Source organism: Aquarana catesbeiana, linkage group LG02 (assembly GCF_042186555.1).
Source record: "Aquarana catesbeiana isolate 2022-GZ linkage group LG02, ASM4218655v1, whole genome shotgun sequence".
Classification (NCBI taxonomy): Eukaryota; Metazoa; Chordata; class Amphibia; order Anura; family Ranidae; genus Aquarana; species Aquarana catesbeiana.
In genome coordinates this window covers 546,696,561-546,720,632 of record NC_133325.1, presented here as the reverse complement: position 1 = coordinate 546,720,632, position 24,072 = coordinate 546,696,561, and the positions used below count along the sequence as shown (strand labels likewise).

At 45.2% G+C, this 24,072-nt stretch overlaps 1 protein-coding gene across 1 annotated transcript; it reads left to right on the top strand.

Annotated features, from left to right (window-relative positions):
* The first annotated feature begins 374 nt into the window (after nucleotides 1-374).
* Nucleotides 375-23,302, top strand: LOC141127514 (uncharacterized). Its single transcript, XM_073614033.1, has 8 exons — nucleotides 375-1,216; nucleotides 1,925-3,151; nucleotides 6,840-6,976; nucleotides 21,200-21,329; nucleotides 21,415-22,035; nucleotides 22,259-22,369; nucleotides 22,473-22,652; nucleotides 23,046-23,302. The coding sequence occupies exons 1-8, from the start codon at nucleotides 445-447 to the stop codon at nucleotides 23,300-23,302; spliced, it is 3,435 nt and encodes a 1,144-aa protein (XP_073470134.1). The 5' UTR covers nucleotides 375-444.
* The last annotated feature ends 770 nt before the right edge of the window (nucleotides 23,303-24,072 follow it).

The following is a 24,072-nucleotide window of genomic DNA, read 5'->3' as shown; positions in this document are numbered from 1 at the left end:
AAGGCAAGCGGTCCTGACCTTTCTTTCAAGTCAGCAGAGTGATGTCTACATGCTTCAGGAGTGCGCCCTTCCTCCCCTGAGGAGATACACTCATCTGTCCTCCCAGTGGACCCTTGGTCCCTCCTACTGGTCCGGGGGTGGCGATTGCAAGTCTGCAGGCGTAGCCATTCTGGTCAGGGGTGGGCGTTTCACGGTTGACTCTATCCATGAGCTAGTCTGTGGCCGTCTTTTGGTCATAGACGGCTCGTGGGTGGAAGAGCCAGTTAGGCTCATCAACGTGTACGCCCCCCCAGACAAGAATGCGCGGCTGGAACTCTTCCAGACCCTGCGGACCCAACTCGTCACCACCAGAACAGTAGTGATTTTAACTGTCCGATCGAGGAGGATGGGCGCAGCTCCAGCATATACGCAAAACTTGATGCTACTTCTAGGCTGCTCAAGGAGATGATCTCGGAGGCCTCCTTGCAGGACGCCGTGGGATCCATAGGGAAAGGGACCGTGAACTATTCGTGGTGCCGACCCGATGGATCTGTGCGTTCCAGGATTGACTTCGTGCTCACTTCAAGAACAGTCAAGCATCGTGAGTTCTCCATGGTCCCCTGCTTTTTCTCTGACCACAGGGCTATTCACTTTCGGGGTGACCTGGGCGAGGGCTTTGCCCGCGGACCGGGTTCCTGGAAGCTGAATAGCACCCTGCTGGAAAACGAGGAATTGATGGGGGAACTCCGAGATGCCTATGCCACCTGGACGGAGGAAAAGAGATTCTTCGGAAGGGTAAGTGACTGGTGGGAGTTTGTGAAGGTTAAGCTGCGTAGCTTCTTTCAGGCAAGGGGACGCCAGCGTGTGTGTGCCAGGAGGAGGGAACTCAGGAGACTGCAGCGTCAGTTGCAGTCCCTGCAGGACCTTCAGCACTGTGGCTGGGACGTTAGGCAGGACCTGGAGGACACCAAGAGGAGCCTGAAAGGACACTTCGAGGAAGAATCCAGGCACATTGTCTTCCGTGCCAAGGTGGAGAATCTTGAGAAAGGTGAGAAGTGTAATTCTTTCTTTTTCAGGAAACTCCACTCAGGACACACACCCTTGTCAGAGTTGCGCGACGAGACCGGAACACTCCAGAAGGGGAAGAAGGCTGTGATGAAAGTGGTCAGCGACTACTACACCAACCTCTACTCCCCGAAAGAAACGGACACACAGGCGGCCGACAGGTTCCTGTCAGGTATCTCTAACCAAATTGATCCTGCAGGTTCATCAACCGTCAACGCCCCCTTGGTGCTGGAGGAGCTGCACTCTGCCGCTAAATCCTTTAGGCGAGGCAAGAGCCCGGGCTGCGATGGTCTCCCAGTTGAACTCTATGTAGCACTGTGGGATCTCGTGGGCCCGGACCTGCTCGAGCTGTACGAGGAGATGGTGGTGGAGGGCAGAATGCCTCCGTCACTGAGGGAGGGGATGATCACGATTTTGTATAAGCGGAAGGGGGAGAGATCGGATCTTAAAAATTGGCGTCCGATCTCTCTGCTGAACGTGGACTACAAAATCCTCGCCAAGGTCCTGGCCAACAGGCTGAAGTCTGTCATCGGACAGATCATCCACCCGGATCAGACTTGCGGCATTCCTGGTCGCAGGATTGCGGACAGCCTTGCGCTTGTCCGGGACACGGTCCAGTACATTCATGGCCGCCGTGTGCACGCGGCCCTGGTCAGTCTTGACCAGGAGAAGGCCTTTGACCGTGTCTCCCACGAGTTTATGTGCAGAGCTCTGCGCAGGTTTGGTCTTGGGGAAATGTTTTGTTCGTATGTGAATGTAATGTACACTGACATTTCTAGTTTGGTGCTGGTAAATGGCTGGAAAACTGACCCCTTTCCAATTCTGTCTGGGGTCAGACAAGGCTGCCCTCTCTCACCTCTGCTTTTTGTTTGTTGTATAGAGCTCTTCGCCCGAAGCATCAGACGGAACCCAGAGATCAGAGGGATCACCGCACCAGGACCGGACAGACGGGAGGTCAAGTGCTCACTCTACATGGACGACGTGACGGTGTTCTGTGCTGATCGGCGCTCCATCGACACACTCGCCCAGACCTGTGAGGACTTCGGCCAAGCTTCAGGGGCAAAGGTCAACTGCGGGAAGTCAGAAGTCATGCTCTTCGGAAAGTGGTTCCTGCCTTCTTCTGCACCAATTCCTTTCAGCGTCAAGACGGACTTCATCAAAATCCTTGGGGTCTGGTTTGGAGCTGAGGGCGCAGCCCTGAAGTCCTGGGAGGAAAGACTGTCAAAGATGCGACAGAAGTTTGGACTTTGGAGCCTCAGAGAACTCACCATCGAAGGCAAAACACTGGTACTCCGCAGCGAGATCCTCCCTGTGTTGCAGTACCTCGCCCAGGCCTTGCCCCCTCGGGTCAACACCTGTAAGGCCATCACCAGGGCGGTGTTTCACTTCATCTGGAGCTCCAAAATGGACAGAGTGAAGCGGGCGGTTATGTTCAAGGAACCCCTCAAGGGCGGTAAGGGCGTGCCCGACATCGCTACACTATTGAGGGTGTGCTTTGCTTGTAACTGCATCCGCAGGACATTGGTGGACAGAACTGTGGACTCTGGTGGTAACTCTATGTCCCGTTTTTTCCTCCTGCCTCTTTGGAGGACCCTTGGATGGGACAAATGGGACAGCTCCATCCCCTACAACTGGGACACGCCTTGGTACTACTTGGACACCTTCAAGTTTATCAAGGAGCTGGGGCTACATGGAGTGAAGCCCGACTTGTGGAAGCCAAAAACTATCCACAAGTTGATCAGAGCATCGGACATTGTTGAGACTGTTCCAGGCCTCCCTTCAGCCACTTGTAAAGTGGTCTGGAGAAATGTTTCTTCAAAGAGACTCACCAACAGGCACAAAGATCTGGCATGGATGGCAATCCAAGGGGGGCTGCCACTCAGGACATTCATGCATGCCAGAAACCTGTGTAGATACAGGCACTGCCCCTTTTGCATCATCCAGGAGGAAACTGCTCTGCATGTTTTCTGGGAGTGCCCCTTTGCACAGGACCTGTTGAGGGCCCTGGAACCTGAACTCAAAGACTTTGTACCACAGACTGCAATCACACACTTTGGTGTGTTAAACGGACTCTTCTGTGGAACTCATTCACAGGAGGACATTGACGGTGCCTGGCGGGTGCTGTGTTGCTTTAAGGACGCTTTATGGTGCGCCAGAAAGCGCCTCATCCACCAGCGGGAGAGGATGTCCATCGAGGACTGTCGCAGACTGGTTCACAGTCTGCTCAGAGACTATCACCTGATGGACTTCAAGGAGGAAGAGGAGGTCTGAAGATTTCCCCACCCCCCCCCTCTCCCCCGTGTATCCTTTGGCAGTTCAAATAAAGCTTCGGGCCTGTGAACTCTTTATTCCCTCCCCTGCCCCACCTTCTCCACCCCCCCATCACACCCGTTGCCCATTTGAATGTTATTTGACTGTATGACTGGACTTTTTGTGAAATGTTTTTTTTTTAGTACTGCTTTCAGGGTAATGCGGCGTCATGCATGATGTGATGTTCCGGGGTATTACTACTCTGCACAACACATTAGGCATCATACCGCAGGATGAATGTAATTTATTTGTATGCTTGGTGATGTACTGTAATGTAGTGTATTTATGCGCTGCGTCGCAGTACAGATTGGATGTACCCTGTTTAAGTATTTGTTTTTTTGTATATTTTCTTGCAAAATAAAGTATACATTTTTCAATCAAAAAAGGAGTATACAGCCCCAGCATCACAGGATGGAGTATACAGCCCCAGCATCACAGGACAGAGTACACAGCCCCAGCATCACAGGACAGAGTATACAGCCCCAACATCACAGGACAGAGTGTACAGCTCAGCCTCACAGATCAGGGTATATTGCTCAGCATTACAGATAGGGTATATAGTGCAGCCTCACAGATCAGGGTATATAGTGCAGCTTCAGTCATAGATATATTACACCCTCCTGTACACATAACCCCCTCCCTGTACATATTGCACCCTTCTGTACATATTACCCCCCTGTACATATTACACGCTCATGTACATATTACACCCTCCTCTACATATTGCCCCCCCCTGTACATATTAGCCCCTCCTGTACATATTACCCCCATCCCTGTACATATTACCCCTGTACATATTATCCCCCTGTACATATTACCCCCCTGTACATACTACCCCCCTGTACATACTACCCCCCTGTACATACTACCCCCCTGTACACATTAACCCCCCTGTACATATTACCCCCCTGTTCATATTAACCCCCCCCCCCTGTACATATTAACCCCCCTGTACATATTACCCCCTCCTATACATACTACCCACCTGTACATATTAACCCCCTCCCTGTACATATTACCCCCCGTACATACTTCCCCCCTGTACATATTAACTCCTCCTGTACATATTTACCCCCCTCCTGTACATATTACCCCCTGTACATATTAATTACCCCCCTGTACATATTAACTACCCCCTGTACATATTAACCCCACTCCCCTTACATATTAACCCCTCCTGTACATATTATCCCCTTCCTTGTACACATTAACTCCTCTCCCTGTATGTAGTACACCCTCCCTGTATACAATACCCTCTTGCTCACATTTACATTTTACTTTCAAATAGTGTCAGTTTGTATGAGCTGCTCACTGGCAATAATAGGCAGATATACTTTCGTTAATTGCAATGATGAGGTACATTATCTTTTGTGCTCACCATGTTCACAGGTCCAAAATGATATTATTTTATTTTTTATTTTTTTTTTTATATAAAAAATATTTAATACTTGCCTTCTCTGCAAAAAGCAGTCCCTTATCCCCTCTTCTGCAGTCTCTGTCCGGTGGTGTCCACTCCCCCTTCCTCTGTGTATCCCCTCAACAAGCCATGCGCTAAGAGGACACCCATGTGGGCACATTCCCAAGCCAGGCTTGGGATGCACAGTCCATAGACACACACAGCGCCGATTAGCCATGCCCCCTGGACCCTCCTCACAGGAGTTTGACTGACAATAGCTCCCGCTGCTGTCTGTGTCTCTTATAAGAAGGAGGGGAAAAACACAGGAAGTGCCACCTGAGTGTAGTATTAGACTAAATTTTTAATAGCAAGGTATGTAGTACACTCACAAGATAGAGATAAAAATCAAGCTCATCTGTGTGTCTGGGGGGGTAGCTCTTCTGGCATCCGAGATAGGCATCCAAGTATGGAGGAGATGGCAGGGGATCAGTTTGCCATCATGTGGCCACCAGGAAGTAGACGGGAACCAGTGTGGCACACAAGAAAGTGACGTCATCGGAAGTAGAGGAACATCAGGGCAAGACCGTTCTAGATGGAGAGAATAGGCAGGCTACGTGCTCAGAGCAATTAGCTCCTTCTACAGGCCTAACAAGGCAGTGCTGAAGTAGTGCTATTTATGTGCCCAGGCTGGCCGTGGGACAACAAGCTCGAATGCACACAAAACACCAACAGCAACTACACAGGGATATTAGTGTGCAGGGCTGGGACAAGGGGTGGGCAGGAGGAGCGGCTGCCCTGGGCACTGCGGTATCATATGAGGTGAGAGGGCACCATGAGGACATTGGAGGAGAGGGGATTTGTGTTGGAAGGGGGGAATTTGGGGGTTTGCAGGCAGAAAGAATTGCTTTAGGAAGTGAAATCTGGAGTGGGGGTACTAGGAGTGGTGATTTAGGGGTATTGTGCTAGAAGAGGTGATATGGTGGTGGTGCTGGAGGATTGCGCTAGGAGGGGATTTTTTTTGGGGGGGGATTGTGCTAATAGGGATGATGGGGGGTATTTGTGCTAGGAGGGGAAATTTGGGGATGGGGGGAATTTGTACTGCGAAGGGGGGGTTGGGGGATTTCAGCAGGGGGGCAGATTTGTGCTGGGAGGAGGGGGTATCTATGCTTAGGGGGTAATCATGTAGATTAGTGCTCAGTTTTTTGGGGGGATTTTTGCTGGCACATAATGATCATACATCTTGGGGGGGAGGCATGTTCGCCCTGGGCTTTAAATTACTTTGTCCCAGCAATGGTAGTGTGGGTTGGGCCAGGAAGTCTAAACACTGAATATATTGCACAGCCAAAAGATGGTACTTTGAGAAATAATTATTAAAATAGATAAAATGTACTTAATGTATGTGTATACCTATGCCCACGTGAAAACCTGTAGAGATTACACATATATACACACATACACAAATAATATATCAAATATAAAATAATATATTATTTTGCCCCCTGTTATACCAATCTTACTATGGGATTCTGGGAGCACTTGTATTTATCCATTAATGTCCCATGTGATCTACTATGTACGTTATATTGATGACATAGTGATCATATGGGACTGCACACCCCAGGATATACTAGCCTTTGTCCAATACTGTAACTACAATACATAAGGCCTGTCATTCACACATGTCCTGGATCGACATTCTATAGCTTTTCTAGATTTAGAGCTGTGTCATGATGATGGAGTAATTTATGCAAAAAATGTTGTCAAGCCCACTGCGGGCAACTTCCTCATCCATTTTGACAGCTGCCACCACCCTAGGTGGGTCAGGAATATTCCACAGAGCCAGCTCTGTCGTCTTTGTAAAAACTGTACTAGGGACAGTGACTATGACAGTCATGGCTCACTCCTTGCCCACAAATTTCTGGACATCCTGCTCCCATAGTCTAGGAAGCCTTCCAATATTATCAGCATCCGGCAAACACCTCTCGTGTATAGGAGTCCTCTAATACAAGACCTCCTACACGATTTATTACCCAATTCCATGCCGAATTCAAAAAGATGGAAAAAATTGTATCCAATCATCTCTTTGAAGACCCCCACTTAAAGACCACTTTGGCTAGTCAACCCAAGGTGGCATATAGAAAAGCCTCCAATATCGAGAGCAAAATTGCTCCCAGTAAGATCAAGCCCACACAACCCACCTCGGTTCCTCTGGTCCTTATCCCACTAGTAGGTATGTATCAGTGTAAGAAACCACTCTGTCTAACATGCCAATTTGCCAAACATTCTCAGTTAAAGGGAAGACACATACCCTCAAGGATTTCTATAATTGTTCCACCGACTACGTATTATACTGCCTTACTTGTCCTTGTGGGCTGTTTTACGTAGGGAGAACCATTAGGGCTTTCAGGGCAAGCTTCGGTGAACATAGACACTTCATTGAGAAAGGCTGATACCATCATAGTGTCCCCAAACATTTTCTGCAACATCACAATAAATCTACAGTGGGTCCCAAGGTTTGGGTTATGGAATCTATTTTTAAGTCGCTTTCTGCAGCTGAACATTTTATTTATTTATTTATTTATTTATTTCAGGTACTTATATAGCGCCATCAATTTACGCAGCACTTTACATATACATTGTACATTCACATTAGTCCCTACCCTCAAGGAGCTTACAATCTAAGGTCCCGAACTCACATTCATACATACTGGGGACAATTTAGACAAGATCCAATTAACCTACCAGCATGTCTTTGGAGTGTAGGAGGAAACCGGAGTACCCGGAGGAAACCCACGCAGGCACAGGGAGAACATGCAAACTCCAAGCAGGTAGTGTCGTGGTTGGGATTGGAACCAGTGACCCTTCTTACTGCTAGGCGAGAGTGCTACCACTACACCACTGTGCTGCCCATTTTAAACAGGAATCTTTTTGTAAAATCCTCTACGTTACATTACAGTCCCTGCTTTGGTATAGGAAGTGTGGCTATTTTGGGTTTTTCTACTGTATAATGTGTTCCCCTTGTTCTTTTTCTCTTTTAGGGGACCCTTATGGTCCTTTCTCGTAATTCCTCTGCATTTGATACCAACACTCATAGTAAGTACTGTATATATCAATCCCATGTTGCTCTTATAGTATGATCCCTTTCCCATTTAGCAGTGCCATATAGGTCCATATGTTTTCATGTGGGCCTATACGGGTATACATATGTTGGTATGTGCATGTAACCTTATGTGCAGGCATATATGGACCCTCCTGTATATTCCTGCGGCATATGTGCCATACATATGAGTTTTCTATTACTATTGACAAATCCCCCACACATCATTATCGATATACCTTGACTACAGATGTTCTACATATATTTTTCTAAATATTTCTTAATATGTGTATGTTTATATATATATATATATATATATATATATATATATATATATATATATATATATATATATATATATATATATGTTATATTGCAGCCATTTGCTAAAATCACTTAAGTTCATTTTTTTTCCTCATTCATGTACACACAGCACCCGATACTGACAGAAAAACACAGAATTGTTGACATTTTTTGCTGATTTATTAAAAAAGATAATGAGGAAAAAAAATGAACTTAAATGATTTTAGCAAATGGCTGCAATATAACAAAGAGTGAAAAATTTAAGGGGGTCTGAATACTTTCCGTCCCCACTGTGTGTATGTATGTATATATATATATATATATATATATATATATATATATATATATATATATATATGTAATAGCACAATGTTTTTTGATATACATATATGAATTCTTTTTACTGTGAATTTTATTTACATACACTGTAGGATTTTTGTGTCCAAATCATCTAACCTTTTATACAGTTGTGTGTTTGTGTATTTGTATATAAATACAGTGGGGACGGAAAGTATTCAGACCCGCTTACATTTTTCACTCTTTGTTATATTGCAGCCATTTGCTAAAATCATTTAAGTTCTTTTTTTCCCTCATTAATGTACACACATCACCCCATATTGACAGAAAAACACTGAATTGTTGACATTTTTGCAGATTTATTAAAAAAGAAAAACTGAAATATCACATGGTCCTAAGTATTCAGACCCTTTGCTGTGAAACTCATATATATAACTCAGGTGCTGTCCATTTCTTCTGATCATCCTTGAGATGGTTCTACACCTTCATTTGAGTCCAGTTGTGTTTGATTATACTGATTGGACTTGATTAGGAAAGCCACACACCTGTCTATATAAGACCTTACAGCTCACAGTGCATGTCAGAGCAAATGAGAATCATGAGGTCAAAGGAACTGCCTGAAGAGCTCAGAGACAGAATTGTGACAAGGCACAGATCTGGCCAAGGTTACAAAAAAATTCTGCCGCACTTAAGTTTCCTAAGAGCACAGTGGCCTCCATAATCCTTAAATGGAATACGTTTGGGACGACCAGAACCCTTCCTTGAGCTGGCCGTCTGGCCAAACTGAGCTATCGGGGGAGAAGAGCCTTGGTGAGAGAGGTAAAGAACCCAAGGATCACTGTGGCTGAGCTCCAGAGATGCAGTCGGGAGATAGGAGAAAGTTGAAGAAAGTGAACCATCACTGCAGCCCTCCACCAATCGGGGCTTTATGGCAGAGTGGCCTGACGGAAGCCTCTCCTCAGTGCAGGACACATGAAAGCCTGCATGGAGTTTGCTAAAAAAAAACCACCTGAAGGACTCCAAGATGGTGAGAAATAAGATTCTTTGGTCTGATGAGACCAAGGTAGAACTTTTTGGCCTTATTTCTAAGCAGTATGTGTGGAGAAAATCAGGCACTGCTCATCACCTATCCAATTCAGTCCCAACAGTGAAGCGTGGTGGTGGCAGCATCATACTGTGGGGGTGTTTTTCGGCTGCAGGGACAGGACGACTGGTTGCAATCAAGGGAAAGATGAATGCGGCCAAGTACAGGGATATCCTGGACAAAAACCTTCTCCAGAGTGCTCAGTGCCTCAGACTGGGCCGAAGGTTTACCTTCCAACAAGACAATGACCCTAAGCATACAGCTAAAATAACAAAGGGGTGGCATCACAACAACTCTGTGACTGTTCTTGAATGGCCCTGCCAGAGCCCTGAATTAAACCCAATTGAGCATCTCTGGAGAGACCTAAAAATGGCTGTCCACCAACGTTTACCATCCAACCTGACAGAACTGGAGAGGATCTGCAAGGAGGAATGGCAGAGGATCCCCAAATCCAGGTGTGAAAACTTGTTGCATCTTTCCCAAAAAGACTCGTCGCTGTATAAGATCAAAAGGGTGCTTCTGCTAAATACTCAGCAAAGGGTCTGAATACTTAGGACCATGTGATATTTCAGTTTTTCTTTTTTAATAAATCTGCAAAAATGTCAACAATTCTGTGTTTTTCTGTCAATATGGTGTGCTGTGTGTACATTAATGAGAAAAAAAAAATGAACTTAAATGATTTTAGCAAATGGTTGCAATATAACAAAGAATGAAAAATTTAAGGGGGTCTGAATACTTTCCGTCCCCACTATATATTCATTTCCTCAATATATTATTTTATATATTATTTGTGCATATATGTGTAATCCCTACATGTTTTCACGTGGGCATAAAAATTTGCCTGCACACCTATAGGCATGCAGAGAGAGCGAGGACAATATACTTTATTTTTGTAGCACCCCCTTACCCCTGGAAAGTGGATGAGGACCCCCCAAGGCTCCGTGGGCTAGCATTTCAAACCTTAGGGTGTAATCATTTACTCTTTTTGGGGTGGAAGAAATTGAGCGCACAATGTGTGAGGCACAGTAACCTCAAGGAGAAAGGGTTATGGCTCAAGATACCCAAAAGTGACAAAAAACACAACTTAAGACTTCTAATAACATTAAAAATATAGAGAAAAGAAAAGGGGGGTTTTGGGGACTTTAAATGAGGTGACAGGGGCCGTTCAAGTCCCCTCCTCCATCCTGGTTCAATATATTAAAAAGAAAGCAAGAGGCAGGACTTTGCATGAAGCACACAGAAGCAACAAAATGAATTGAAAAAAAATCAGCTTTTAATTGGTTCAGTACATCAAAAGAATCATTTTATATTTAATTTATTACATTATGCTATATATCATTAATTTTATAAAATTCATTGGAACCAGATATTGCACATAAATTGATACTCCAACATGGAGTTTTAAATAGTATTATACAAATACATGGGTCAATATGATACATGATTATGTGTATTGTAAATAATAATTATACAGATATCTGGCGCATTAAAGCGTCACTTCAAGAAGATACAGGAAAGGTGAAATGGGTTGAAAGGAACGGCCATAAAGAATTCATGAATGTATACAAATGTCGGTGGTTGTTAGCTCTACGTGTTTTGAGGCCTTATAGCCACTCATCAGGAGCAACACCGTAGTGATCATCTGTAAGTAAGAACAATCATATTTAATGACCTAAAGAAATCATGTGGGTAAAGGCAAAAACATGAGAGGAGCCCCCCATCTATCTGCTTGACCAACACACTTACATGTACATCTGCGCAATGGTGGTGCGGCCATGAAAATCCCAGGCTCGCCATAAATGCCACCTCCGGGAGCTGAGGGGGCCTAGTAGGGCGACAACAACCCACACAAACAGCGCCCTGAGTGGGCCAGTGTAATAGAAGTGGCACAGGTGTGGGCTGAATATGGTGACCCAAAAAATGGGGAATCTGTGTAAAAATACAATAAATGAAATGAAGGTAGTGCAAAAATGTGTCAAAAAGGGGGAGAGAGGTGAAAGAGGGAAGTGCAAGAAGGAAAAGAAAAAAAGGAGACAGAGGACAGAAAGGGAACGAATGGGTGTGGAAAGAGGCAAGGAAGGAACATTGAAAGATGGAAGAGACCAGATAGTGAAAAGATGGTGAAGTACCTGTTGGATGTGAAATAAGGGTAAGGGTGTCATGATGTCTCATGTTCCACGATGAAGAGTGTAGTGACTGATTCTGTGTGTAAGGCCCAGCACGGGGGGGGGGCTCATATAGGTTCGCCACTGCAAACCACACCCCCAACGTCACGTCAGGGCACATGGGGGAAGAAGGCAGAACCAACTGGGCAACCAAGCCGCCAAGGCCGCCCGGCAAGAGGCGCCAAACAGACCTGACCCCGATGTGCTGACAGGTGGAAAATCACTCAGCCGGAAATGCAGCACCACGAGGACGCTGCAGCTCCGGCATGGGAAGCGTGACGTCGACGCACAGTGACAGAGGCCCACCCTATGTCAGAAGAGGGTGGGGGAAGACCGGCAGTGTGCGTTGCAGCTCCTGAAAGGGACAGGAAAGGCAAAGTCCAGTGAAACAACATGGCCGGAACCACCAAGGCGCACATGTTTGAATAGGCAAAAGTAGACTAAGGGTGTTAGAAAACCAGCTGCAAAATAACATGGGAATGTACAAAAATTGGACTTATAATGTCAAAAAGAACAGAAAAATGGTAAAATGAGCAAGTGATAAGCAGCCATGTATAATTAGAATTCATGAAAAAAATAATTATTGTTAGTGCTACCGTGTGCCTTCATCCTTAATTTAAACAAAGAAAAGAAAAGGGGGGTTTGTGGGACTTTAAACGAGGTAACAGGGGCCGTTCAAGTCCCCTCCTCCATCCCGGTTCAACATATTAAAAAGAAAGCAAGAGGCGGGACTTTGTATGAAGCACACGGAAACAACAAAATGAATTGAATAAAAATCAGCTTTTAATTGGTTCAGTACATCAAAAGAATCATTTTATATTTAATTTATTACATTATGCTATATATCATTAATTTTATAAAATTCATTAGAATCAGATATTGCACATAAATTGATACTCCAACATGGAGTTTTAAATAGTATTATACAAATACATTGGTCAATATGATACATGATTATATTGTAAATAATACTTATACAGATAGCTGGCGCATTAAAGCGTCACTTCAAAAAGATACAGGAAAGGTGAAATGGGTTGAAAGGAACGGCCATAAAGAATTCATGAATGTATACACATGTCGGTGGTTATCTCTACGCGTTTCGAGGCCTTATAGCCACTCATCAGGAGAAACACCGTAGTGATTATCTATAAGTAAGAACAATCATATTTAATGATCTAAAGAAATCATGTGGGTAAAGGCAAAAACATGAGAGGAGCCCTCCACCTATCTGCTTGACCAACACACTTACATGTACATCTGCGCAATGGTGGTGCAGCCATGAAAATCCCAGACTTGTCATAAATGCCACCTCTGGGAGCTAAGGGGGCGTAGTAGGGTGACAACAACCCACACAAACAGCGTCCTGAGTGGGCCAGTGTAATAAAAGTGGCACAGGTGTGGGCTGAATATGGTGACCCCAAAATGGGGAATTTGTGTAAAAATATAATAAATGAAATGAAGGTAGTGCAAAAATGTGTCAAAAAGGGGGAGAGAGAGGTGAAAGAGGGAAGTGCAAGAAGGAAAAGAAAAAAGGAGACAGAGGACAGAAAGGGTGTGGAAAGAGGCAAGGAAGGAACATTGAAAGATGGAAGAGACCAGATAGTGGAAAGATGGTGAAGGAGAGTGCGTACCTGTTGGATGTGAAATAAGGGTAAGGGTGTCATGATGCCTCATGTTCCACGATGAAGAGTGTAGTGACTGATTCTGTGTGTGAGGCCCAGCACGGGGGGGAGGCTCATATAGAGAGCGCCACCGCAAACCACGCCCCCAACGTCACGTCAGGGCACAGAGAAGGGAAGAAGGCGGAACCGACCGGGCAGCCAAGCCGCCAAGGCTGCCTGGCAAGAGGCGCCAAACAGATCCGATCCTGATGTGGTGACAGGTGGAAAATCACTCAGCACCACGAGGATGCCGCAGCTCCGGCATGGGAACGTGACGTCGACGCACAGTGACAGAGACCCGCCCACCCTATGCCAGAACAGGGCGGGGGCGAGACCAGCAGTGCGCGTCGCAGCTCCCGAAAGGGACAGGAAAGGCAAAGTCCAGCGAAACAACATGGCCGGAACCACCAAGGCGCACATGTTTGAATAGGCAAAAGTAGACTAAGGGTGTTAGAAAACCAGCTGGAAAATAACATGGGAATGTACAAAAATTGGACAATTAATGTCAAAAAGAACAGAAAAATGGTAAACAGAGCAAGTGATAAGCAGCCATGTATAATTAGAATTCATGAAAAAAATAATTATTGTTAGTGCTACCGTGTGCCTCCATCCCTAATTTAACAAAAAATATATATATATTTAAAAATATATGTTGAAAACTGCAATCTGTACTCTTCAGACTGTCGAACACAGACAGTACAAGAAGTATGGTACTTACCGTACTTCTTGAAGAGTTTTCAACTCTCCAGAACACTATCCAGCAGCAAAATTTTCTCCCCTTGTGCTCCAGCCCTCTTTAAGCAAAGAAACCCCCCAGACCGCAGACCTCCAACACAGCCTTTCTTGCCTAGTAACAGCCCAAGAGGCAAGGACCTTTCAGGAATGTAGGCAGCATGCACCATTGGCAACAAACCTCCTAGTGATATGCCAGAGAGAAAAAAACAAAACAAAAAAACAATAAATAATTGCGCTTCAAATTCTACAAAATAAATGACATAAAGCTGCGATGTCCTAGATTGTGACACAAACACAACAGAAGTGAAAGAGAAAAAATATTGACTCGCGCTTAGCAAACTAGTGAATATGTGGCTAGGGAGTGCCACACCAAAGAAAGTACAATATATACATGAATAAAATGTTATACCAAACTGTACCACACACAATATAAAAAAGTATAAGGGAATACATAAGCCCCTCTGGTGAGCAGTGTGGTAATATAACATAAACGGTGCAATCAAACTTCAAAATGAGTCTATGTGTGATGAATGTAAACCAGGGAGTAGATCATAAAGGTCCATATGGGAGGAAACCCAAAAAAATGATAGACAGTCCCAGGTGATTCAGAATATGTAAGGTCATAAATGTGTGGGTCCACCACCAAAAGAGGGAGCCTGGCCGCTTACCAGAACCCCATGACCCCCCGTTACAGAGGGTCTAGATGGGCATTGAGATCCTGCTAGTCCGGAACTCCCAGGGATGAGGGTAGAGACTGGAAGGACGTCCAGGACTGTGATGGAAATGGATGGATCCCCAAGGAGGCTCAGCTCTCAGCATCGTGTAGTCATCATGGGAAAAAAGAAAGGGAGGGCTCCCATAGTGTAAAATCAAAAGGTAATTTATTGAAGTAAAAACATAAACACTCACATGTAGGTATGAAATCGTCATCAATAGAAGAACAACCTGTGGCACCGGCCGGATGACCACAGGTAGCCTGTCCTGCTGGGTATACAGCGACAGTGGGAGGTGGCGTGATGATGCCGCTCAGCCCAGAGGTGGGAGGTGGCGCGATGATGTATGCCAGAGAGACATACATTTTCACAAGTCAACACTATTGTATTTTTTATTAATCAATTTAATTTTAATTTATTATCTCCTGGGGGAATACTCCCCTGCAACAGTCCAAAAGAAACAATGCCCTGAGTTTACAGAAAATTCAATGAAAGCATAACTACATCATTCTTCATTTCTGACTACAGCCTAGTTGCAATAATATAATAGGTACCCTTTACTTAGGGCAGAATACCTACATACAGTGGAGGTTGGTGGTATAGTTTTGGAGGGAAGTGGCAATCCATTCGCTGACACCCCCGCCCCCCCCTTGGTCGGTCGGTTCCCACAATTACCCCATCTAGGTTGCAGGCTTCCTCTGGGTGACGGCTTCACCCTGTGTCTCCTCCTTCCTCAGTGGCACAGCTTCCCCCTGCCTCCTTTTCCTGCTCCTCCTCGGCGGCCAAAAGGATCACTTCTCTCGGCCAATTGGGTCTCAGGACCTGCTTCCTGAGCCGGGATTGGCCAGGAGGAGAATCAGAAAGACATTAGCGAATATTAATATTAATTTGCTATTGTCACACAACTGGGTGGGCTCGAGGATTATGCTCTGTGCCCTGACTCCCCCACTTTTTTAATGCAATTAAAGCCTCCGGCTCAAATTTACGTGATTCTAAAAAAATAAAAAAAAACCCCAGTTGAGTTCATGCGTCTGGCGCCCTGCATGTAAATTAGGCACATGGATCAGGGAGGCAGCTGCTACCTACATACAGTATCCCTGGCAAGGTGATAATGGACATCACTGTTGACATTTGTCAACTATACATGTCTACACCACCTTACCCAGAAAGTGAAGCAGGGGTAGTGTAAACGCTTGCTTCCTCTTCTTGGGTTTAGTTTTAATAAAACTATGGGATGTTCAGTATGAAAGGCCAATGTTTGTGATAGGTTTACTGCACAAATTTTTTTATTTTTGTTATGTTTTGTTTATGTCATTATGATTGTGCTTGTGTGGGCATGTTTCTGGTTGTGTCATTATAGTACTGATTCTGTATTATTGGGCAGATTTCTGGTTGTGCGAGTACAGTATTCTCAGCAGAGTTATTTCTGTTTTTTCTGTGAGGTACTAATTATGTCTCTCTGCGAACCAAGGATATGTATGTGAGCTGCTCAGACTGTATGGGAATGAAGTCTTGTGCCCACCACTGTGAGTGCTGGCAGGGAAGGGATCTTGTCTATGCTCCAGGCAATGGTAGAGAGTGATATAAACACACAAGATTTCATAACACGCCCTCAATTGGGATCTATACACTGCACCTCAGATAACAATGTAAATAAGCAGCCACTTTTAAAAGTAAACATGTATAAAACTACCAAATATATCGAAATAAATAAAGGTAATAAGTAGCACTGAGGTTAAAGGATACCAAAAAACAATAAGCTAAACACCAAATAGTGATAATATGTGAAACAACAAAATATAATCCATAAATAAAATTGATAGAGCACAATCTATGGATCATCAGTTGATATGTTAATCCAAAACCACACCGCGTGACCAAGCGTGTCTCCACTCCCCAATTGGGTATGAACTCACCAGAAAATATTGCCTCGCACTCTCGTGTTATGGCAATCAAGCAGTTAACCACCTCAGGGTTCATATTGAATTTCGTCCATGCGCGTTCCCAAGCAGGTAATATGTGGAGGGAATAAGACTCTAGATAGTGTGATATCGTCAAACCATCAAACACATTTATTAAAAACCACAGCCTGATGGTAATGTACTTACAAACAGGCAGATTAAAAAAGCATTGATATGGTAGAGATGCCAGAGCTACCCCGCCGCGGCGGACATAAGGTATGTGTCACTTCTCACCCGTCCTAATGTTCAAAACACACGGAACGTCACTTCCCGTTGCCATACAGCCACGTCCCAGGTTGTGGTGTCGGATTAACATATCAGCTGATGATCTATAGATTCTGCTCTATCAAGTTTATTTTATGGTCTATATTTTGTTGTTTCACATATTATCACTATTTGGTGTGTAACATATTATTTTTTGGTATCCTTTACCCTCAGCGCTACTTATTACTTTAATTTATTTATATATATTTGGTAGTTTTATAATTGGTAGAGCGTGACTAGGTGTCCCTGGAGCCACACATCAAGTCAAGACCTGCTGTATGATAGTGAATGGCAGTCTCAGCTTGGAGCCCCACCAGGCCATCCCCATGAGTAAGCTCTGGTGGGTAGAGTGAAACGCGTTTGGAGCATGGCCTGGTGGGGGTCCAGGCTGAGACTGCCATTCAATATCATACAGCAGGTTGATGTGCGACACCTAGTCACTCTCTACTAATTATGTCTCTGCTGACACATTTCTGGTTGTCAGTATAGTACTGATTCTGTATTTGCGGACATCTTTCTGGTTGTGTTTGTGTGTTTCTTGTTGTATCAATATGGTACTTATTCCACCTCTGCAGACATCTTTCTGTTTGTATCAGTAGGGTACTGATTCTGTCTCTCCAGACATGGTTCCTGGTTGTTAGCTATTTTTTATATGTTTAACAGCCCTCTAGTTGGCCAATTCTATTTTTCAATACAGTTAATTCTTAATCTGCATGTTTGTGATTATTTATTTATGTTTTTCTGCACGTTTGCACATCCAAAGCAGGAGAACATAAGATAGCTGGCCTATAGCTGGCTCAGCTGGGAATACCATCATATCACCATACCCCTGCAAATTGTTCATAAGGGGTTGGCAGAGTTTTTTGCGCACTCGATTTCTGGCATTCTGCAGTAGCAACCCCAACAAAGTCAGATTATTGAGATAGTAAGATTTTTTTTCTTCTCAGGCAGTGGCAAAGTGAGAAAAAGAATGAGTGATAAAGGGTGGTTCAGTGCCTTTGACTGCTCCAGTGGAAGCCACGCTTCATGCAGGGAACAGCAACACTGTCCTGCCGCTGGTCAGTTTTGATATACCTGTATCTGAGAGCTAAAGCAACAGCTGCCTTTGCCTTGTGTCTTCACTTTGTGTCCTGATGTCACTGCTAGCAAAATGTGGCCAGTTTTTACACAACCGTACCTGAGGGATAGGATGCATATGCCTTGTGTTTTCTTCTTCAGCTTTGGGCTTGTTATTGCTGCAGTCAAATTGTCCAGCGGCTGGCAAATTTCTACCGAAACCTACTTTAGAAGAGTAGCTTTAATATTTTTTTTTAAGAATTGTGGATATTGGGCTGGAGGGGGGCACAAAGAGTATTACATTTTTTTTTCAATTAGCTTTACTTACGAACAGCAGCAGCACCCCAATCTACTTTTATTTGACTAGTAGAAAGGACTTTTGGATCAATTCACTAAGCTTGCATGCAATAAGGGTATCATATTACTCATTTGCATACATTATCACATGCAGTAAATAAAGTCCAATTCATTAAAATAACAATAATGTGGTATTTACTGCGAAAAAAAATGTGCCAGTAAATATCGCATAAAAAGCTCTTAAGTCCAATTCACAAATGGTCCAGAGAGTAAAAAAGCATGCGATATTTACCACCAGGGTTTTGCTGGCGGTATGTTATCACATGCGGTATTTGTCAAAAAACTGCATCGGGGTCTAGGGAACCCCCACTGTGTTTTTTGACAAATAGCTGGTTGCTAAGGAGTGGGCCTGGGAAGCTGCCTGCCACGCCCTTAAAGGAGAAGTCCAGCCTGAGCTCGTTTGGCTGGGCTTCTCCTATGGGTCACAGGAGTGCGATTCGTTTTGCACTCCTGTGACCTGTTTTCAGCAGAGAGCGGTCTGAAGTCCACTCTCTGCTGAAGTCACTAGAATCAGTCCAGGCACTGCGTCATCACGACAATGAAGTCTGGATCTGCCAGGTGCCTGGACTGTTGTCTGTCTCAGCCTCTCAGTGAGCCGCTGGGAAACTGAGACGGCTGCTCCCCACCCCTCCACAGCTCAGTGCTCCAGTGAGCATGGGGGAGCAGAGAGGAGAGTTGCTGAATGACAGTCAGCAGCTCTCCTCTCGGGGGACAGATGCAGCATTGGTCCCATGCTGCATCCACCTAGGTAAGTAAAAAAGGGGGGAAAAAAGAAACATACTTCTCTTTTAACAACCGATGACTCAACAGCTGTCAGCGGGTTCTCCACTGACAGCTGAATGTAAAAAAAAAAAGCAGACAATTAAAAATGTTGAAAAAAAAAAAAACGCGGAACAGGGGAACTCATGTCAGAATTTAAACAAATTTTAAAAAATGTTATCAAAAAACGGCATGGGGTCCCCCCCAAAATACATACCAGACCCTTATCCAAGCATGCAGTCCGGCTCTCTCGTCCCCCTCCCCCTCCTGAACCATATCAGGCCACATACCCTCAGGATGAGGGGTGGGTGCTTTGGGGCGGGGGGCTCAGCCCCCCCACAGCACCTTGTCCCCATGTTGATGGGGATAAGGGCCTCATCCCCATAACCATGACCAGTTGTTGTGAGCGTCTGCGGGCAGGAGGCTAGTTGCAATATGGAAGCCCCCTTTAAGAAGGGGGCCCCAGATCCTGCTCCCCCATGTGAATGAATATCGGGTACATAGTACCCCTACCCATTAACCAAAAAAGTGTCACAAAGTAATAACAACACACACACAATTTTTGACAATTCCTTTATTAAAAAAATTTAAAAATTGTGTTACCGGATGTAAATCCTTCGTCAATCACGCCGCCTGCTGGACCTGAAAAAGAAAAAAAAACAGACGCTCCCGCTGTCGATGAAGGCTGGCTGCCTGACATTTCTTATATAGATAAGGGGCAGGGCCACCTGGCTATGTCACCTAGTGGTCCCCCCCTTGTGACATCATGGACTGGAGCTTGCTGGGTCAGTGACCTGCCGGGCTGACCTACTGGGCTGGTATGGATTTTGGGGGGACCCCACACCGTTTTTTTTTAAATTTGCCATCTGTTTTTATTTTGCTTTACATTTAGCTGCCCGCTGACAGCTGATGAGTCATCGGTTGTTAAGGACGCAGTGGCCGGCTTCCCGGCCCGCTCCTTTGCAACCACATCAGTGAGGTAAATTACTGCATTAAGTAATGCGGTAATTACCGCTAAATTGAACAAATACCGCATTCAGTATTTAACGCAAAATTCCTAATGAATTGAACACTTGCACAATTGTTAACGCATGCGATATTTTACTGCATTATATGAGCCATTATTTAACTCTTAGTAAATTGACCCCTTTATCTGGTAGTTCTAGTAGTGACACCTGTTTTTCATACAGCAATTCTAGGCCTGCATTAGCTGGTGGAAGTAGCAACAGACCTAAATGTAGAGTGGGAAGCCACAGAGATGTGTCCTTCTAAATAAATTAAAGCTAAAGCCCATTTCAAGTGTATAAAAACTTTCTAGGGCGCATGCGCGCAGGTGGAGATGGCGACGGTGTAACGCTTCAGCTCCGCTCCCCGCTGGCATAACAAACCCTGCCAGAGCTGCCAGAGAGCCTGCCCACGCTCACGTACCGGACTCCCGCAGCATAACTGACCCAGTGGAGGACCGGGAGAAGGCACACAAAACCCTCACAGCCGCCCGCGAACGGAGGCAGTGATGAGGCCCCAGCTCCACGGCCCGTCAAACGGACGGATCCCGACGGAGCACCCAGCAGCCCTCCTCATGACATCCACACACCTGGCCGGACTCCCGCTGCCTCCCCCATCCGAGGAAAAGATAAAGGGGAAGCTTAAATACCCCCATTCTTGCCCGCAGACAGCCACATTAACAGGCCACATGTCCAAAATGGCAGCAGCGACCCCAAAGCACACACATGTGCCGCAGCCAGAGACGCAGACTCTGCCTGGACAGAGCTCAATGAAGGAATCTAATGCCAGAACTTCTCAGGCTGTATCCATGTCCCCGGACAGGGATATATTCTTCTCCCAGTCAGACCTGGACAGAACACTATGTAGCAAGCCAAGGAAGCATGGAGGATGGATCACCTTCTTTTCCCAATTCTCAGCCCGTGGCACCACTGCCATCTGAATAATCGGGGGATCCCATCTTGTTGGCAATGTTTTCCACTCTTTTGGAACAGGGGCTAGAAAAAGCAAGCAAACGCATTACCTCAGACCTAATACATGAATTTCAGGAGCTGGGCTTCCGCATAGGCACAAAAGAGAACACACTGGAAGACACCATTACCAGAACCAACCAGAACACTGAATGTATTGAGGGCATAAACAAGAGATTGGACGATGCACTAAATAAGATAAATGACTTGGAAAATCGGTCCTGCTGTTATAATTTTAGGGTGCATCCCTGAAACCTTTCTCGACAGCGAAGCTATCATTAAGGAACTTATCCACCATCTCATCCCTGATATACCTTCCCACAAGATGGACTTGGACAGAGTTCGTAGGGCCCTGATGGTGCCCCGGGAGGATGGACTGCCAAGGTACATCATAGTAAAACCTCATTACTATGTGGTTAAAGAGCAAATTATGGCCAGAGCCAGAGAAATAGCTGATCTGCAACTCCGGGATCACAAAATCCAGATCATTGCTGATATCTCACCGGCAACTATCCAGAAACACAGAGCCATGAAACGTTTGCTACAGCTCTTGATAGCTAAAAATATTAAATACTACCGGGCCTTCCCTTTTCGATTGAATTTTTCTTTCCACAATGAGAAACACTCTTTTTCCACGTTTCCGGAAGGTGAAGTTCTGCTGAAGAAACTGGGACTTATATCTATGGATCCTGAGAGACCCCCCGCAATCCCCTACCCGGGTCACCCTCCACCAAGCCCGTGGGAAGTCCTCCATCTCCAGTATGGCGCTCCACCAGAAGCCGAGCCAGGCTCAAAAGTAGACCCCCGTGATAGAGATAGAAATATAAAGGCGGCTTTTGGGTCGGATGAGACCTTGCAGAGTGAATTTTTTTTTTCTTTCTTCCGGTTGTTTTTCAAAATTTTTCATTGATCCTACGGCGGGATCACAGATGGAACATTTAGGAGGCTTCCTGAAATGTCATTGCTAAAAGTGGGAACGAGAGACCCTGGAATTTATGTTTTAGGCTTACTGCTGTGTTTCTCCTGTTTTCCTGAGGGTCTTCTCATTCTTACAGTTATAGCTCCTTATGTTGATGTTGACAGTTTTTAAAGGCGGGTTAATGCCGGTGGTGATAGTCATGCACCCTGTTTGTCTTTGTTTCCCTCCACTAACGATGGGACCAGAGCCAAACCAGGTCCTGGGCTTTGCCCAGGGTAACGTTTGTGGATGACCAGGGGGACTTTTTTCCCTGGTCTAGGATTCGTTTGATTGAATTTACTGTCTAACACATAATATACATTGATCTCTTATTTGCAGGACAGTTCTCCAATAGAATCTCTTCTGATCTTTTGTTTCTTTCTGAGTATAACCCCTTTTTGTTTTTTCTCTTAACCTTTACCCCTTCTCCCTTCATTCTGGGCCTCCTTGGAACCAAGCCTTTAGCTGCTGAGCGATACGGTAAACCGGGAAAAGCAACTCTCATTCTAGTGAAGACTGGTAAGTGAACCCTCCACTTTCTTTGTGCACCATGGCGGACAGGAATGCCATGGTCCCCTTCAGACACACAATGTTAAGGGGCTGAATTCTCTGCTAAAACGGAGGATGGCCTTCCAACACTACAAGTCCCTACGGGCAGATGTTCTCCTCCTTCAGGAGACACATTTTCCACCAACCTACAGCCCAAAATTTTTGCACCACTACTATCCCCATTTCTACTTGGCGAACGGTCCAGGGAAGGAGGTGATGCGATCTGCGATCTGCTTTTCCAAGTGGGTTTCTTTTTATCGCTGGGAAAGAAGATTTGCGATCCGGAGGGATGCTATTTAATGCTGGTAGGGCAACTAGAGGGCTCCCCAGTTTCACTGCTCTCCTATTACGCTCCTTACACAGGTCAACTTCCTTTCTTCAGAATTCTGCTTCATGCTGTGTCCCCTGATCTGAAAGGGATGGTACTCTTAGCGGGGGATTCCAATGTAGCCCTAGACTCCATATTTGACAATTCAAGATGGCCATCGACTACTACTAAACATTACCCCAAAATTGGGTCAAAACTGGTGAAAATGTTACACTACCACAATCTGATTGATGTATGGTGGGAACTCAACCCTTCCAGGAAGGACTACACGTTCTTTTCCAATGTTCACTGAACCTATTCTAGAATCGATCACTTTTTTACCAATCCTGAAACGGTGCCCCTCTTCAGGGCAAGTAAGATAGTAGACGTAACATGATCAGACCACTCTTTGATCTGGACATCGTGTGACTCTTTACAAATACACAGGGGTCCTACCTCTTGGAGACTGAATGGATCGCTCTTGAGTAATCCATCAGTCTGTTTTGACATAGAACAACACATTAAAGAATACTTTACATCAAATAAACCAGAAGACACCTCACCAGTGATTAACTGGGCGGCCCACAAAGCCACGACCAGGGGTTACCTGATATATAAATAGCATCCCGCCTCAAGAAAAACTCAAACACTCTTTTCCACGATAAAGAAAAAGAATTGTCTGACCTACTGACCCGATGTAAACAAAATCCAAACTTAGATCTTAGAGACAAAATAGATTCTATCCGGCTGGAATTGAACTATGTTTGACGACGAGAGCGGAAAAAAATCTTAGGTGGTCTCAAGTCTCCTTTTATACACTGAGGCTGGGTTCACACTGGTGCGACACGACAGCTGTCCTACTTTGGATCCGACTTTGCCCTGCGACTTGGGGCCGGCATGGGTCCGACTTTCAATGAACGGGGATCCGACTTTTATCCCCGCCAATACCAGGCACTGTGTTTAGTATGAATCTTGAGGGTGAACTCCGCGCCAAATTTAAAATAAAAAAACGGCATGGGCTCCCCCTCCGAGAGCATACCAGGCCCTTAAGGGGAACACCCAAATACCAGACCCTTATCCGAG